Source organism: Salvelinus namaycush, chromosome 11, assembly GCF_016432855.1.
Source record: "Salvelinus namaycush isolate Seneca chromosome 11, SaNama_1.0, whole genome shotgun sequence".
Lineage (NCBI taxonomy): Eukaryota > Metazoa > Chordata > Actinopteri > Salmoniformes > Salmonidae > Salvelinus > Salvelinus namaycush.
In genome coordinates this window covers 7,974,008-7,989,076 of record NC_052317.1, presented here as the reverse complement: position 1 = coordinate 7,989,076, position 15,069 = coordinate 7,974,008, and the positions used below count along the sequence as shown (strand labels likewise).

At 43.8% G+C, this 15,069-nt stretch overlaps 1 protein-coding gene across 2 annotated transcripts; it reads left to right on the top strand.

The window, feature by feature from the left end:
• Window positions 1-756: 756 nt before the first annotated feature.
• On the top strand, window positions 757-8,954 carry LOC120055477 (UAP56-interacting factor-like). 2 transcript variants are annotated; one of them, XM_039003340.1, is made up of 9 exons: window positions 757-950; window positions 1,453-1,584; window positions 1,758-1,930; window positions 2,118-2,332; window positions 6,622-6,694; window positions 6,812-6,876; window positions 7,593-7,670; window positions 7,872-8,004; window positions 8,494-8,954. In XM_039003340.1, the coding sequence occupies exons 1-9, from the start codon at window positions 878-880 to the stop codon at window positions 8,590-8,592; spliced, it is 1,041 nt and encodes a 346-aa protein (XP_038859268.1). In that variant the 5' UTR covers window positions 757-877; the 3' UTR covers window positions 8,593-8,954. The 2 variants fall into 2 exon arrangements, with proteins under 2 accessions (XP_038859268.1, XP_038859267.1); XM_039003339.1 differs by having other exon boundaries at window positions 8,491-8,954.
• The last annotated feature ends 6,115 nt before the right edge of the window (window positions 8,955-15,069 follow it).

The window sequence follows — 15,069 nt, the reverse complement described above, 5'->3', positions numbered from 1 at the left end:
ATGTTTATGTATATGTATGTATATATATGTATATATATATGTACATATATATACATATATATACACACATATATATACATATACACACACATATATATATGTATATATATATGTATGTATATATATATGTGTATATATGTGTGTATATATGTTTATATATGTATGTATATATATGTGTGTATATGTGTATATATGTGTATTCAACTCCCTCTGCAAACCTCTAATACACGCGCACTTGACACGAAGGGCATTTTGGGATGTGTAGTTTGGATGCCAGTAGACCCAATAAACCTTCTGGTACGAGACAAAAAGAACACACCATGCGTGTAGTATATATATATACATATATATATATATATATGTGTATATATATATGTGTGTATACATATACACATATATATATACATATATATATACATATATATACACACATATATATATATATACACATATATATATATACACACATATATATATATGTGTGTATATATATATATATATATATGTGTGTATATATATGTATATATATATGTATATATGTGTATATGTATACACACATATATATATACACATATATATATATACACATATACATATATGTGTATATATATGTGTATATGTATATATATATATATGTATATATATATATACTACACGCATGGTGTGTTCTTTTTGTCTCGTAACAGAAGGTTTATTGGGTCTACTGGCATCCAAACTACACATCCCAAAATGCCCTTCGTGTCAAGTGCGCGTGTATTAGAGGTTTGCAGAGGGAGTTGAATTTCACGTAGATAGCTAGGCTAGCTAGCTTGCTATAGTTTGCAGTTGAAGCGCAGTTTTGTAATTTTATCCATAACATTCTCCAGATTTTTACAGTATGAGTAACGTTGGTTTTTCGAATGTACGGGGGAGCACTTCTGAGGGACCTGATAAGGTTGACATGTCTTTAGGTAAGGCCGCTCGCCGCACTTGATGTGGTGGTTACCAGAAGCTAGGGTTTGGTTGTTGTAACTAGCCATGGCTAATGTTCGCATGTAAAGTAGCTAGCCAGCTAAACGGTTATAAGGTCATAATATACATTGTTATTTAACTAAATATATGTATATACATTCCACTGTCTATTTCAAAGTCTAAAAGCTCTGGCAACTTTGTTAGCTAGCTGGGTTCATTCAATGCGACCAAGCCAACTAACGTTAACGTTAGCTACAGTAACGTTAGATAGTTAATATTGAGTTGAACATTAAGCTATTTTTATATATTTGGCCCATCCAAACGTCAGTGTGAGTAATGAATGTAGCTACTGTTAGCTATAATGTACAAAGTCAGCTCAGACTTCCAGGAGTCAGACAAACTTTCATTCATATGCTTGGCATTTAGATTTTACATTGACTAGAAAAAGAGTTCACTGTCGAGTCAATTTATAATATTGTTTTGTTCATCTTACTTCCCTAGATGATATCATTCGTCTGAACAAGAAAGAGCAACAAGCACGGAGGCCAGGCCCAGGGAACCGCAGGCCATTACAGAAGGGAAAGGGCTTTGTACAAGGGAAACCAGTTGGAGCTGGAGGACAGACCCAAAGAGGTGTGTACAGTAGCTATGTTTGTGGTGCTCATTAATGCAGCTAGTTTTCTATTGTTGAATAACTTCATACAGTCATTCCTGTGATATTTGAAATGGCAGACTTTAGCTCCACTTATAATACCAATGAACATGTTCAAGACATCACATTTGGATTGTCCACATGTCATTTCCAGGAGGTGGTGTAGCAAGAAGGGGGGTAACGAGAGTGGGTGTTGGAAGAGGCCGGAAGATTCCCCCTCCGGTTGGTCAAAGCCGGGGTCAAGGGGTTATCACTGGACTGGCGGCCCGGAAGATGTCAGCCGTACAGAAAGGCATCAGTCCACTCAACCGACCGACTGTCAACCAGGTACTAAGGGCTCGTACATCTGGGACATGTTCATTAGGGCAAAATGTTGCACTTAGTTTTGGACCGTTTTCCTGTTTCATGCCTAATGAACACAACCCTTGTTGGGATCGAAGAGGAGGAGTGAGTTAGTTTCCAAAGTAGCCCTCGCTCCTCTGCTCACCATCTCTATTTACGTTTTCCCTCTTAGAAGTCACGGCCCTTCAACAACCAACCGCGGCCCTTCAACAACCAACCGCGGCCCTTCAACAACCAACCGCGGCCCTTCAACAACCAATCGTGGCCTTTTATCCAATCAGCCCAATTCAGACAGACGCAAGGCCAGAGGAGGCCGTACAGACAGACAGACGTACAGAGAGGCCCTGACACGACGACACAGACAAGACCCGTTCAGCTGCGGGGACGGTAACAAAATTACAATTGCAGAATTTACTCTTGGAATACTTCCCTCCAAGGAATATAACCACGTCACACTGTCAGTCGGTACGAATTCGCTATCTACCCCTTCCCCTTGACCTTAACCCTTCAATGTTTGCAGATCTGTATCATTTAAGTAATGTGGTGGAAGCGCCATATCAGGTTTTCCATTAGAAAAATGTGGCCTCGGACATTTGACCGGCAACATTTGAATTTACCGGACATTTTAGAAATGTACCAGACCCATGTGCATTGACCTGATTACGGCATCCAGCCGCTGTGCTCAGAATGACAGAAATCATATTTGGAATATGGTAATTCATATTAACAGAACGTGCAAGTCCAGAATGCAACAATGTGCGGTCCTCCTTACGAATTCTGATTTAAACATGTTAGAATAACTGTCCAAATTTACGTTTCCTCAGCCAACAAGACGATTAACAACTTATTGTTTGGAATAGGCTATTTATTTCTCAGACTATGGACAGTTGGGGGACGATAGATCCGAACTTCATACAATTATTAGGCCTAGGCTAAAAAAAAAGTGTTAAAAGATTAACTTTAAAAAACAATCAGTCTGACGCAACCGATCAGAACGTTTAGCTTAAAATGTTGATAAACTATTATTTCTTCACATATGCGCACAAGGTAGTAGGCTACGTGCGAATGTTCGTTCCATAATGCAATTAGTGGGAAAACACTGTTTTCAAAAGGGAACTGGAGATGTGGGCAGTTAAATGTGACAGAGATTACATTTTGAAGCAAGGTAAGATATTGCCGCATAGTATGTATTAAAACATTGAAGTTTCAAACAATTAAGTATATGTTTTCAAAATGCATACTGCCTCCAGTTCATTGCAAAGTGGTGTGTGCCACGCTGATGAAGCCTGCCTGCCTTCTGTTGCCGTTTGATGCCGCGTTCAAAACAGCTCTGACTTCCAACTTCAGTGTGTTCAAGACCACTGGGAACTGGGGTCTGAAAATCGGTTTGATCGGTCATCCAACTCGGGAACTCGGGCACCCTCATAGATGTCATCCTAACTAACTCGCCCTCCAAATACACCTCTGCTGTTTTCAATCAAGATCTCAGCGATCACTGCCTCATTGCCTGCATCCGTAATGGGTCTGCGACCAAACGACCACCCCTCATCACTGTCAAACGCTCCCTAAAACACTTCAGCGAACAGGCCTTTCTAATCGACCTGGCCGGGGTATCCTGGAATGACATTGACCTCATCCCGTCAGTAGATGATGCCTGGCTATTCTTTAAAAGTGCCTTCCTCACCATCTTAAATAAGCATGCCCCATTCAAAAAATGTAGAACTAGGAATAGATTTAGTCCTTGGTTCACTCCAGACCTGTCTGCCCTTGACCAGCACGAAAACATCCTGTGGCGTTCTGCATTCGCATTGAACAGCCACTGTGATATGCAACTTTTCAGGGAAGTTACGAACAAATATACACAGGCAGTTAGGAAAGCTAAGGCTAGTTTATTCAAACAGAAATTTGCATCCTGTAGTACTAACTCAAAAAAGTTCTGGGACACTGTAAAGTCCATGGAGAATAAGAGCACCTCCTCCCAGCTGCCCACTGCTCTGAGGCTAGGAAACACTGTCACCACTGATAAATCCACTATAATTGAGAATTTCAATAAGCATTTCTCTACGGCTGGCCATGCTTTCCACCTGGCTACCCCTACCCCGGTCAACTGCCCGGCACCCTCCACAGCAACCCGCCAAAGCCCCCACCATTTATCCTTTACCCAAATCCAGATAGCTGATGTTCTGAAAGAGCTGCAAAATCTGGACCCCTACAAATCAGCCGGGCTAGACAATCTGGACCCTCTCTTTCTAAAATGATCTGCCGAAATTGTTGCAACCCCTATTACTAGCCTGTTCAACCTCTCTTTTGTATCGTCTGAGATTCCCAAAGATTGGAAAGCTGCCGCGGTCATCCCCCTCTTCAAAGGGGGAGACACTCTAGACCCAAACTGCTACAGACCTATATCTATCCTACCCTGTCTTTCTAAGGTCTTCGAAAGCCAAGTTAACAAACAGATTACCAACCATTTCGAATCCCACCGTACCTTCTCCGCTATGCAATCTGGTTTCAGAGCTGGTCATGGGTGCACCTCAGCCACGCTCAAGGTCCTAAACAACATCATAACCGCCATCGATAAGAGACATTACTGTGCAGCCGTATTCATCAACCTGGCCAAGGCTTTTGACTCTGTCAATCACCACATTCTTATTGGCAGACTCGACAGCCTTGGTTTCTCAAATGATTGCCTCGCCTGGTTTACCAACTACTTCTCTGATAGAGTTCAGTGTGTCAAATCGGAGGGCCTGTTGTCCGGACCTCTGGCAGTCTCTATGTGGGTGCCACATGGTTCAATCCTCGGGCCGACTCTCTTCTCTCTATACATCAATGATGTTGCTCTTGCTGCTGGTGATTCTCTGATACACCTCTACGCAGACCACACCATTCTGTATACTTCTGGCCCCTCTTGGGACACTGTGTTAACTAACTTCCAGACGAGCTTCAATGCCATACAACACTCCTTCCGTGGCCTCCAACTGCTCTTAAACGCAAGTAAAACGAAATGCATTCAACCGATCACTGCCCGCACCTGCTCGCCCGTCCAGCATCACTACTCTGGACGGCTCTGACTTGTGGACAACTACAAATACCTAGGTGTCTGGTTAGACTGTAAACTCTCCTTCCAGACTCACATTAAGCATCTCCAAGCCAAAATTAAATCTAGAATTGGTTTCCTATATCGCAACAAAGCATCCTTCACTCATGCTGCCAAACATACCCTTGTAAAACTGACCATCCTACTGATCCTCGACTTCGGTGATGTCATCTATAAAATTGCCTCCAACGCTCTACTCAACAAACTGGATGCAGTCTATCACAGTGCCATCCGTTTTGTCACCAAAGCCCCATATACTACCCACCACTGCGACCTGTACGCTCTTGTTGGTTGGCCCTCGCTTCATACTCATCGCCAAACCCACTGGCTACAGGTTATCTACAAGTCTCTGCTAGGTAAAGCCCCACCTTATCTCAGCTCACTGGTCACCATAGCAGCAATCACTCGTAGCACGCACTCCAGCAGGCATATCTCACTGGTCACCCCCAAAGCCAATTCCTCCTTTGGTCGTCTTTCCTTCCAGTTCTCTGCTGCCAATGACAGGAACGAACTGCAAAAATCTCTGAAGCTGGAGACTCATATCTCCCTCACTAGCTTTAAGCACCAGCTGTCAGAGCAGCTCACAGATCACTGCACCTGTACATAGCTCATCTGTAAACAGCCCATCTACCTACCTCATCCCATACTGTATTTATGTATCTTGCTCCTTTGCACCCCAGTATCTCTTCTTGCACATTCATCTTCTGCACATCTACCATTCCAGTGTTTAATTGCTATATTGTAATTACTTCGCCACCATGGCTTATTTATTGCCTTAACTCCATTATCTTACCTCATTTGCACTCACTGTACATAGACTTTTTGTTTTCTTTTGTTCTACTGTATTATTGACTGTTTTGTTTATTCCATGTGTAACTCTGTGTTGTTGTATGTGTCAAATTGCTATGCTTTATCTTGGCCAGGTCGCAGTTGCAAAAATAACTTGTTCTCAACTAGCCTACCTGGTTAAATAAAGGTGAATTTTTTTTTGACCTATTTCCCCCCCCCCCCCCCCCCCCCCGAGTTCCTAGTTGTCTTAAAAGCGCCACAAGATGCAGCAGCTCTTGCGCTGTCTGACAGATTTTCCCCTCAAAGGCTCTGTATGCTGTAGGTCCTACACGTGTGATAAATAGATTATGCAAATTAACCCATCGACTAATAAAAATGACCAGTCAAAGGAATGTACATAGACTGATATTTCCATCAGTGAATAGGCTAAAAAGCATTAATTCGCAATGGGATTTCTTCTTTGTGTTGGCCGGTGCCAATTTTATTTATCGGCTTTTCTTCTATTATTTTTTGGGTCAAAAGTCGGCTGTTAACGGAAACCCTGCGCCATACTGTATACACACCGTATACCCATCCAGGCCTGTAAAATCTGCAAACATCGAAGGGTTAACTTCAAGGCAAAAGGGTAGGGAACGAATTGGGACTGGCTCAGTCTGACACTGAGAATCACTGTCTCCTGTTAAGTATTTCCAAGTGCTCTCCAATGACATTGCACAAACGAAGGACGTCATGTAACATTTTTTAATCTCCGTTCCTGTCTCAACTAACCTGCCATCTTGTGTTCTCCTTGTAGGCCCCTGCCCCCTGTCCATCAAACCCAGAGAGAAGCCCGCCAGGCCACGTTTCTCTTCCACAGGGGCCTCAAGGTATGCTCTCTATTTGCATGTAGATGTCTGATCGTAGGCAGTCTTTTATTTATTTATTTTTTGAACAGACCCAGTGCATGAAAAGTTGTCTCACTTGTACATTCGTCCATACTGCAGGTTCACGCCCAGGTGCAGAAGCCAGCTCCAACCTCTCTACCCCCTACTCCAGTTAGATCTCGCCAGTGAGTATTTGACCTGTGTGTGGATTAGGGCTGTGAATATCCATATTGCAAGAGGCTGCGATTATTTTGAAATGCCACTTAGCTATCTGTAATGGCCATTTTATAAAAAAAAGTTTATTGCTTAATCCCACACACACCAAGCCCCGCCCCGCCACTCAAGCAGGCAGTTCCTAATGCTCAAATACACTCCACCACTGGTACCAGTCTAACAGCTTGTTCTTAATCAGAGAGGATAAGGTGAAGAATATTCTAAAATCTTTGTCTGAATGTACCTTATTTAAATCTAATTAGGGTCCCATGGGAATCACTGACCAACACTTTAGTTCCTACTGTCACAACCATCTCATCCCTTTTTCATTTGTTGTCATGACAAACAGAAGTGCATTCCAAGTTCCAACCACACAATTATAATGATTCTGTTTTTATGATTCCAACAGTTTACCTAAGTGTTCTGATCTATAATCGCAAGTAAAATCACAATATTTGGTACCGAAATCTCAGATTTTTTTTTAACATATCGTGCAACCCTAATGTGGATGGGTGTGTTTGTGTGTGAGAGAATGAACACATTGACTGTCACCTCTTGACAGACCACATTTCTCTGTATAATTTGGTGTACCCTCATCATTCTTGAATACCACAAATGTTACCTTTGCTTGTCATTATCCACAGGTTGTCTTACGCTATGTTTGTCTGTTTGCCTGTCTGTCCACCAGATGGCGCACGTCAACAAACAGCAGTGGGATCCTGACCGTTTCCATCGACAACCCCACTGCCACCATGACGCAGCCTGAGTGAGTCCCATTATGAGCTCACACAGACCACTTTCAGAACAGAGGCTGACTGAATACACAGGACCAGTAGTTTTTCCTTAACATATGACCTGATCATAATGAAGGGCCAGAGTTTTGCCTGAACAATTCACATAGTCAGGAAATACTCCTGGGCCGAGATAAACAACCACTCACCATGTATTTTCTTCTCTGTTCCCCCAGGCCTCCCCGTGCTTGGTCCCTGCACCCCTCGGCACCCATCAGCCCGGCCCCAGTCAAGGTGGAGGAGGAGAAGAAACCAGTACCACCTAAAGGAGTCCCCCTGCAGTTTGACATCAACAGTGTGGGGAAACAGGTGAAAATAAGATACAAGTGCACAATCACACAGTGGCTGTGTTTACACAGGCAGCCCATTTCTGAGTTTTTGCCCAATTATTGACAAGAGTCAATCTGATTGGGTTTTCTTTTTGGTCAAAAGAAAATCACCAGAATTAGCCTGCCTGTGTAAATGCAGCCCAAGTGGCTCGGATCTTGTCCTGATCAGCGTTAGTATACATTTTATGAACTGTGTTTGAACTAAATAGTCAAGAGTATAACTCCCCCAGGTGGTTCAAAATCAAGGTTTCACCCTTTGAATTGGTGAGTACAGGGTCCTATTCATTAGGGCACGCTCTATCAAAATGTGAAATCGTTTTAAAACATGCAATGCACAGGTAGACAAGCGTTTGTTATTTGAAATGTTCAGATTGCATACATTTTGTGCCTAGTCAACATGACCCAGTTGTGTGAAGTGAATTATTGGTTTTCTGACAATCTTTCTCTATCCAAACTGTTGTCACAGCAGACAGCGATGACTTTGAATGAGCGATTCCGCATCCTGAAAGACCAGCGCATCGCCACTGCGCAGACCAGCAAAGGCAGCCGATTCGTCACCGTGGGTTAAGCCAACGATAACGAAGGAAACCTTTCTGTCCCACTCAGACAGACACGCACACTGACCCACACTATCTGATTTTCTGGAACCATTCAAAAGGTCCCTGCGCTGATCTTAAGCTGATTCTCCTGAGTGACTTTCCTCATGGAGCAGCAGAATGAGATACACAAAGTGCACTACTCCTCAAATGTGAGAACTATATACGGGTGCAGTTATTGTGGAAGATTTTTTTTGTTTTTTTGTACCGTGATAGGACACTATCATTATTCTTAACAATGTATACTGAACAAAAAAATAAACGCAACAATTTTACTGAGTTACAGTTCATATAAGGAAATCGGTCAATTTAAATAAGTAAATTAGTCCCTAATCTATTGATTTCACATGACTGGGCAGGGGTGCAGTCATGGGTGGACCTGGGAGGGCATAGGCCCACCCACTGGGGAGCCAGGCCCAGCCAATCCGAATGAGTTTTTCCCCCACAAATGGCTTTATTACAGACAGAAATACTTCTCAGCTTCACCAGCTATCCGGGTGGCTGGTCTCGCACGATCCCGCAGGTGAAGAAGCCAGACGTGGAGGTCCTGAGCTGGCGTGGTTACACGTGGTCGGCGGTTGTAAGGCCGATTGGACGTACTGCCAAATTCTCTAAAACTACGTTGGAGGCGGCTTATGGTAGAGAAATTTACATTCGGTTCTCTGGCAAAAGCTCTGGATGACATTACTGCAGTCAGCATGCCAATTGCATGCTCCCTCAACCTGAGACATCTGTGGCGTGTTCTGTGACTGCAAATTTTAGTGGCTTTTTATTGTCCCCAGCACAAGGTGCACCTTTGTAATGATCATGCTGTTTAATCAGCTTCTTGATATGTCACACCTGTCAGGAGGATGGATTATCTTGGCAAAGGAGAAATGCTCACTAACAGGGATGTAAACAAATTTGTGCACAAAATTTGAGAAATATTTTGTGAATATGGAACATTTCTGGGATCTTATTTCAGCTCATGAAACATGTGACCAACGCTTTACATGTTGCGTATGTATTTTTGTTCAGTGTACTTAGCTCTTGTCTTCAGGAGTTTCAACATTTGTCAGGACGTAAAGGAAAATCCTTTTTCTCACAAGGAGTGCAGCTGTGGGAGTTGTACTGAAGGCCATTGGAAGAATGTTTTTCAATACGGATGTTGCTTTGTGCCAGTAGGAAAGGGTTTTGTTTAGTGTGTCTTTTGTTAAATTCTTTTTTTATTAATGGGACATTTTTTTAAATACTATTTGTTTTGTTTCAAATAAAGAAATGTGGCACGTTGTTTCCCTCTCTAGCTAGATTTCCATCGAATTCGTGACATTTTCATGCTAATATTCTAAAATCTGCATAAAGAATATACACGTATTTCCACCAAACAGACTTGTTGCAGATACAAATCAGGGGTGTGTGATGACGTAGTGTAGACAATTTACTTTTAGCTTAAGTTTTCATGTACCGAATAAAAATCTGAAGTTCATTGTTTCCATTTCATTTTCAACTCTACTGATAGTTTTGACACAAACTGTTACTTGCATAAACTACGTTTCCAGCCACAGTTTTTGTTGAAAAATTAAGTGCTGAAGTATTTTTGCCCAATACAATCCTTAACCACAGTTCACTTCACCTTTGATACCCTTCACAGGTATAAAATAATGGAATTTGTTACATAAATGTGGTAAAAACGTGTATTTCTTTTGGTTCTGATAAATGTGGGCTGCTGTCCTATAGGAAATGCTCGTTGGTGTATCTGTGGCATAATTTTTTTTTGCTACCTTTTCATACCCAAGTAGAGAACTGTAACCAGGTTTCCTTCCAACCTTTTATTAACTTGGCAAAAGAAAACATCCTCTGTCAACTGCGTTTATTTTCAGCAAACCTAATGTGTAAATATTTGTATGAACAAAACAAGATTCAAAAACTGAGACATAAACTGAACAAGTTCCACAGACGTGACTAGCAGAATGGAATAATGTGTCCCTGAACAAAGGGGGGGGTCAAAATCAAAAGTAACAGTCAGTATCTGGCCACCAGCTGCATTAAGTACTGCAGTGCATCTCATGGACTGCACCAGATTTGCCAGTTCTAGCTGTGAGATGTTACCCCACACTTCCACCAAGGCACCTGCAAGTTCCCGGACATTTTCTGGGGGGAATGGCCCTAGCCCTCACCCTCAGAGCCAACAGGTCCCAGACGTGCTCAATGGGATTGAGATCCCGGCTCTTTGCTGGCCATGGCAGAACACTGACATTCCTGTCTTGCAGGAAATCACGAACAGAACGAGCAGTATGGCTGGTGGCATTGTCATGCTGGAGGGTCATGTCAGGATGAGCCTGCAGGAAGGGTACCACATGAGGGAGGAGGATGTCTTCCCTGTAATGCACAGCGTTGAGATTGCCTGCAATGACAAGCTCAGTCCGATGATGCTGTGACACACATCCCCAGACCAAGACGGAACCCCTACCTCCAAATCGATCCCGCTCCAGAGTACAGGCCTCGGTGTAACGCTCATTCCTTCGACGATAAACGCGAATCCGACCATCACCCCTGGTGAGACAAAACCGCAACTCGTCAACGAAGAGCACTTTTTGCCAGTCTTGTCTGGTCCAGCGACGGTGAGTTTGTGCCCATAGGCGACGTTGTTGCCGGTGATGTCTGGTGAGGACCTGCCTTACAACAGGCCTACAAGCTCTCAGTCCAGCTTCCCTCAGCCTGTTTTGGACAGTCTGAGCATTGATGGAGGGATTGTGTGTTCTTGGTGTAACTCGGGCAGTTGTTGCCATCCTGTACCTGTCCCGCAGGTGGGATGTTCGGATGTACCGATCCTGTGCATGTGTTGTTACATGTGGTCTGCCACTGCGAGGACGATCAGCTGTCTCCCTGTAGTGCTGTCTTAGGTGTCTCACAGTACGGACATTGCAATTTATTGCCCTGTCCACATCTGCAGTCCTCATGTCTCCTTGCAGCATGCCTAAGGCACGTACACGCAGATGAGCAGGGACCCTGGGCATCTTTCTTTTAGTGTTTTTTAGAGTCAGTAAAAAGGCCTCTTTATTGTCCCAAGTTTTGATAACTGACCTTAAATGCCTACCGTCTGTAAGCTGTTAGGGCCTTAACAACCGTTCCACAGGTGCATGTTCATTCATTTTATGGTTCATTGAACAAGCATGGGAAACAGTGTTTAAAACCCTTTACAATGAAGATCTCTGAAGTTATTTGGATTTTTACAAATGATATTTGAAAGACAGGGTCCTGAAAAAGGGACGTTTCTTTTTTGGCTGAGTTTATGTGAGTAAGGTACATGTCGCATAGAAAATGTCACGACAGGCCTGATGGAAACAGCTAATATGTCGTTAAACTTTCCAAATGTCGACAAAACAAAGTACACTAGAGAAGGTGGGATCTTTTTGTATCGGTTAAATTAATTATGCAAGAAATATAAGTGGAAACGACTGCTAATATTGATATAACCATCATATTGGGGGGGGGGGGGGGGGGGACAGATAGCATATGAACATGTCATAATCAATGGTAAAATGTGTAGAATTGCAAGAAATTTGATTTAAAACTGAAAATGTTTATCTCAGCCTAATGGCAAAATTTGTAGAATAGCAGGAAATAAGCTTTAAAACTGCAAAATGTTCTGTCATCCTCATGGCAAAATGAGCATGAGATGATATATAAAACAGCACATTTTTTCTCCGCCCTGTGGCAAAATGTGTAGATTTGCAGGAAATTAGCTGTTTTAAACAAAAAGAGGTAGTCCTGCTCCCACTACAACTCGGGAAAGCATGCAGTTTATTAGGCTACAGATTAAATAAATTATGACGAGTTCACAGGGTGTTGAAAGATCATGGTGATGAGCTTGATGCTCTTTCCAATTAATAGCCTATTCGGGGTCTTATTCTGGTGACATGATGATCGATGCTTGGCTGCCATTTGAAAATTAAAATAATCTTACTCTTTTGTACATAATAATATAATGTAGGTAGCCAGAGGTAGCCATGCCCAAAGCCCCCTCAGATTTGTCCTTCATTTTTTTTGTAAAACAAAACATTTTGTTTCTCTAATCGTGCTAGCCACCTAGTAATTTTATGAATTTGGCTTTAGCTAGCACAGATACATTCCCAATCTCCCAAACTCATAACTAGCTGCCATTTCAGCCTACCAATCAAGTTAGAGTAGCTAGCTTGTCTAACTATGCCTGCTGGCAAATTTAATAGACTTTAGAAAAGCAAGCAAATACGAAATGTACTGAATAAGACTCATTCCTTTCAATCTTTTACCCAGATTTTAGCAGATAAGCGTATTTAGTTTCTTTAAAAAATAACCACCAGTCAGCAGGAATGCTTAGACATGCAGAATTAAGCATAATGATTATGGCTCTAGATTGCAGGAAAAAGTTATTTCAGGTGTTTAAATCATTCTACATGTCCCAACTTTCGGACAGGGGCATAGCCCATCTTCGGACCACCCTCACATACTTTCTGCCCCCTCAGATGTTTTTGGTGCATGACTCCCCTGACGGGAGACTACCTGCTCTGTCTGTAAGCTGTTGGCTGGAGGGCACTGACTAGCGTGCACATGCCAAGACCAGATTGGGCACATTCGCTGTATAACGCAAAAAATGTTTATGACAAAACCATCATTAGAGTTGAAAATGCAATGGAAACCCATTGAACTTGTATGTTTTATTCGGTACATGGGGATTAACCTGAAAGCATTATTTTTTATTTACACTATGTCATCACACAGCCTTTTATTTGCAATAAGTCCATTATTAATTTATGATTAGGCATCGCTCAATACTAACTACAAAGTCATTATTCAGTTGAATACAATGAACGTACTTAATCCCGGTAGTCATTTACCCTCCACTTACACCACTGCTACAGAGCATACCCAGTGTTTAATATAGAAAATATATTCCTTAGGAAAAGACTATCCTGTCAGTAGCTGCACGGATGCTGTTGCGCTAGGCTAGCCACCTAACATTTGCTACCCAGTTTAATTTTAGGAGAGCAGTATGCCTCCAAAAGTTTGGGTGGGATCAAAGAGAGAGAGAGGGGGCATTGGTTGGTTGGCTCCCATCCATATTCTTTTTTAAAATTCTGTAGCAGTTGTTTCTTTGGCCTTGAATGTAACAGAAATGGCAAAAAACAAGACTGTCCCCCCCAAAATGGCACCCTATTCCCTGTATAGTGCACTACTTTTGACCATAGCCCTGTTGTTGGCTCAGCATGGCTTATTGCATCACCGTGGCATATCATGTCATCATCATGGGGTAGGCTAGAAAAGGTCCGAACACCTGTTTTATGATTTTCTGGACAACCTGCTGTTAGCCTACTACTACAGCCTGCTTGCCACTTGCTTGTGATTATGTATTGTCATAGCCCAATACCTCGGCTCTCATCTGCGGAGAGCCAAACCATGGACATCCCGTCCACCCCAAAAGCCGCTTGGGTGACCAGCAGGGACGGATCAGAATGCAGCCGCACCAGCCTATGCTCCAGCAGGGACGGATCAGAACGCAGACGGATCAGCCTATGCTCCAGCAGGGACGGATCAGAACGCAGACGGATCAGCCTATGCTCCAGCAGGGACGGATCAGAACGCAGCCGGACCAGCCTATGCTCCAGCAGGGACGGATCAGAACGCAGACGGATCAGCCTATGCTCCAGCAGGGACGGATCAGAACGCAGACGGATCAGCCTATGCTCCAGCAGGGACGGATCAGAACGCAGACGGATCAGCCTATGATCCAGCAGGGACGGATCAGAACGCAGACGGATCAGCCTATGCTCCAGCAGGGACGGATCAGAACGCAGCCGGACCAGCCTATGCTCCAGCAGGGACGGATCAGAACGCAGCCGCACCAGCCTATGCTCCAGCAGGGACGGATCAGAACGCAGCCGCACCAGCCTATGCTCCAGCAGGGACGGATCAGAACGCAGCCGGACCAGCCTATGCTCCAGCAGGGACGGATCAGAACGCAGCCGCACCAGCCTATGCTCCAGCAGGGACGGATCAGAACGCAGCCGCGCCAGCCTATGCTCCAGCAGGGACGGATCAGAACGCAGCCGCACCAGCAGGGACGGATCAGAACGCAGCCAAACTAGCCTATGCTCCAGTACCAGCACCGTTGAGTCCTGGCCCTTCTCGGTCTACCCAAGGTGCGAGGACATTGTTATCCACCACGAGAGGGTACCATCGCTTGAGATGGTGAGAAAGGGGTCCGGTAAGTGCCGTGCCAGGTCGGCCCAATCACTGGGCTCGGAGCAGACCCTCGCCAGCATCCCAGAGGATGCCCCCATCCTGGTCCACCACATCACCCAGGCCGTGCCCGAGGAGACTCCAGGAGGTTAGAGCTGAGCTGGCTGAGGATGCTGCACCTAAACCTGCCAAGAAGTCCTTCTGGAAGAGGCTGAGAGGTTACTTCAAGAGGACGAAGACCCATGCCAAGA